This window comes from Poecilia formosa, unplaced genomic scaffold (assembly GCF_000485575.1).
Source record: "Poecilia formosa unplaced genomic scaffold, Poecilia_formosa-5.1.2 Scaffold727, whole genome shotgun sequence".
Classification (NCBI taxonomy): domain Eukaryota; kingdom Metazoa; phylum Chordata; class Actinopteri; order Cyprinodontiformes; family Poeciliidae; genus Poecilia; species Poecilia formosa.
Genome location: NW_006800666.1, coordinates 85,238 through 87,817, shown reverse-complemented (window position 1 = coordinate 87,817; position 2,580 = coordinate 85,238). Strand labels below are relative to the sequence as shown.

Sequence of the window (2,580 nt, the reverse complement as noted above, 5' to 3'; positions counted from 1 at the left end):
CTGACCTTCCCCTGACCTTCCCCTGACATTCACCTCCACCAGAGCTTCCAGTCGCATCAGGCAAACTGGTCCCTGCTGGAACCAGCAGTCTGAAGTTTCTACTGCTGTCCAGAAAAGATCAAATTAAAATCTTAACATGGAAAATGTTTGGTGCAACACAAAGTCTCCATTCAGGTTTCTGTTTCTAAATGAATGTAATTTATTATAAAAATGGACCTAAATCAATCATCCAGAGGCTTCAATCACATGAAAACTTGTTCCCTTTTAACAAACTTTAATGAAATAACGCAAAACTGAACCACATAATGTTCCTGTTGCTTAAAAGATTCAGAAACAAATTTAGAAAATATGAAATATGGAAAATATGAAATATGGCTTTTTTATATCTTGCAAACCTGGAAAAGCCTTTTAGTCTGATTACTTTCTCACTTCATTAAAACATTGAGCTGAGTTTACTGTTTATTTAGCAAGTAAAAATAAATTAATAAAACTGTTTTTGCATTAATAACTAAAAAAAACAAACTAAAAACAATAGTAAATATTTCCACTTTACATTTTTGACAGCCAAATAGTTTGAAAACCACCGAATTATAGAAAATACCCTGAATGTTTGTGATGTGACAAACTACAAACATGTTCAGTTGGTTGGGAAACTTTTCCGAGGTGGTGAATGTGGGAAAACAGGAAGTCCCGCCTCTCCCGTTTTTACTAATAAAATCAAAGAGTAAAAACAGAGATAAAAAGAAAGCAAGTGAAAACTGTGAAATGTAAAATTTTCAAAGGTTTTTGCTGAGTGAAAATGAAAATGAAGAATGATTGACTGCAGCCAAAATCACATTTTAGACTAACTAGTGTCAGAGAAGCTTTCCCCAGTTATTCATGCTGAGGTTTTCCGATTACTGCACCAACAGTCCAAAGGTCAGGCATGAAGAACGAGCCGCCATGTTGAGCTCAGAATCGCTTCTCTGACGGTGAAACACGCCGTGACCCGGCAGCTCTGACTTTCCTCTGAGGCCACAAAGCCCACAGCAGCTGAACTCACGTTCTGGTACGGCCCCACCAGGAAGCGGTGGTGGACGTATCGCTCCACCAGGCTCGTCTTCCCCACGCTCTCCTTTCCCAGCATCACCACCTTGGCATCCACACGCATGGCGCTCATGGCAGCGAGGCGATCAGTCAGGGCGTCACCAGGCGGCTAAGGGAGCTGCATGAAGAAAACACAAAGAAATACAGTTTATATCAGGAATAAAATCAGAAAAGATGAGATGAAGAAAGTATGAAAGAAATAAATGTGATGGAAATACTAACATTTTTTCCATATTTATCTAGATATAACAGTACCTAGATGCCATGTTTTTCCATGCTGATTAAAATCCTGACCAAAATATCACAGGGACAGAATGAAACATGTTTTTAAAGAAGATCCATAAAAATGACAAAACAGCTTAAGGTTAACCAACCAAACTTAATTTATCAAAATCTCAGATGAAAAGTCAAACCAGATTTTAAAAACTATATCTGGCATCTTCACTGTTTATGAAAAATTATTAGAGGCAAAGGAAAAAAGGGACTTTTTCAAAAGTCGCATTGATGAGATCAAAGTCATAATTTTAGCTTTAGCGAAAAAGAAGTCAGACTATATCAGTGACGGTCAGGGGAGGCAGGTGAGACAGAGCCTCACCTGTTATCATGGAAAAATAATACATAATGATAAAATCATTTATATTGCTATTTTCACCTTGTGGTTTGTACTATAAAGTACCTATATTTCATTTAGCTTAACCAATTCTGATCATTTTTTATTCAAAATTGCTCAATTTTCGCGTTTTCCCATTCAAATGCTCTGAAGCGAAGCCGATGAGGCAGCAGTGAGCCGAGCCTCACCTGGACTGATCAACCTCTGTAACTGCCCCGGCTGCCATTCGATGAGAGCAGGTCCTCCTGTCTGTACGTCGCCAATAAAATATTAAAAAACATTTAATGTATGAACTGATTTTCCAAAATTTATCTTATGTATATAATGCACAGTGTTTTTGTCACCAACTGTGTGTGTATTGTGTTTCGTGTAAGGAGGAGCGATCAGAAAGGGCAGAGAACAGAGGCAGGCAGTTCTCTTGCCTCATGGCAGGGGGCGCTCATGATCCCAGATATTGTGACTTCACAACTGCAGAGTAAGAGACAGTAACAGCGAGCTAGCCATGGAGCTAGCCATACAGTAAAGTGCAGTGATATATTTATAGTTTTCTCCTTGTGCCACAGCAATCACTTACTAATAATCGAAAACTAAACATTAAGCCTAAAACCAAACCACTGCAGCAAACTCAATGTTCTGTTCTTTGTGTGGGAAATATTTGAGTGTTTTTTTTTTGTTTTTTTTTGGTGTGGCGTTGTTGTCAGTTGCTATGGCAACGAGTCTGCGCGTAGCTGCGCTGATGCAGAGACCGAGAAAGAAGTGGTTTTGAGTTGTACTTCAACGGTTTTTCCGTTTGCTGTGGAGCACAGCACGAAATTAATCATATCTACATGTCTAAGGGTGTGTTCACACTGCAGCCTGAAGTGACTCAATTCCAATTTTTTGGC

The 2,580-nt window shown here is 39.0% G+C and overlaps 1 protein-coding gene across 1 annotated transcript in view; it reads right to left on the bottom strand.

Annotated features, from left to right (window-relative positions):
* Positions 1 to 2,580, bottom strand: part of rab24 (RAB24, member RAS oncogene family) — a 38,900-nt gene that overhangs the window by 19,451 nt on the left and 16,869 nt on the right. Inside the window, exon 2 of the mRNA XM_016666455.1 lies at positions 1,043 to 1,204. Coding sequence (XP_016521941.1) covers positions 1,043 to 1,159 — 117 coding nt within the window. The 5' untranslated portion in view covers positions 1,160 to 1,204. The remainder of the gene's footprint in view (positions 1 to 1,042; positions 1,205 to 2,580) is intronic.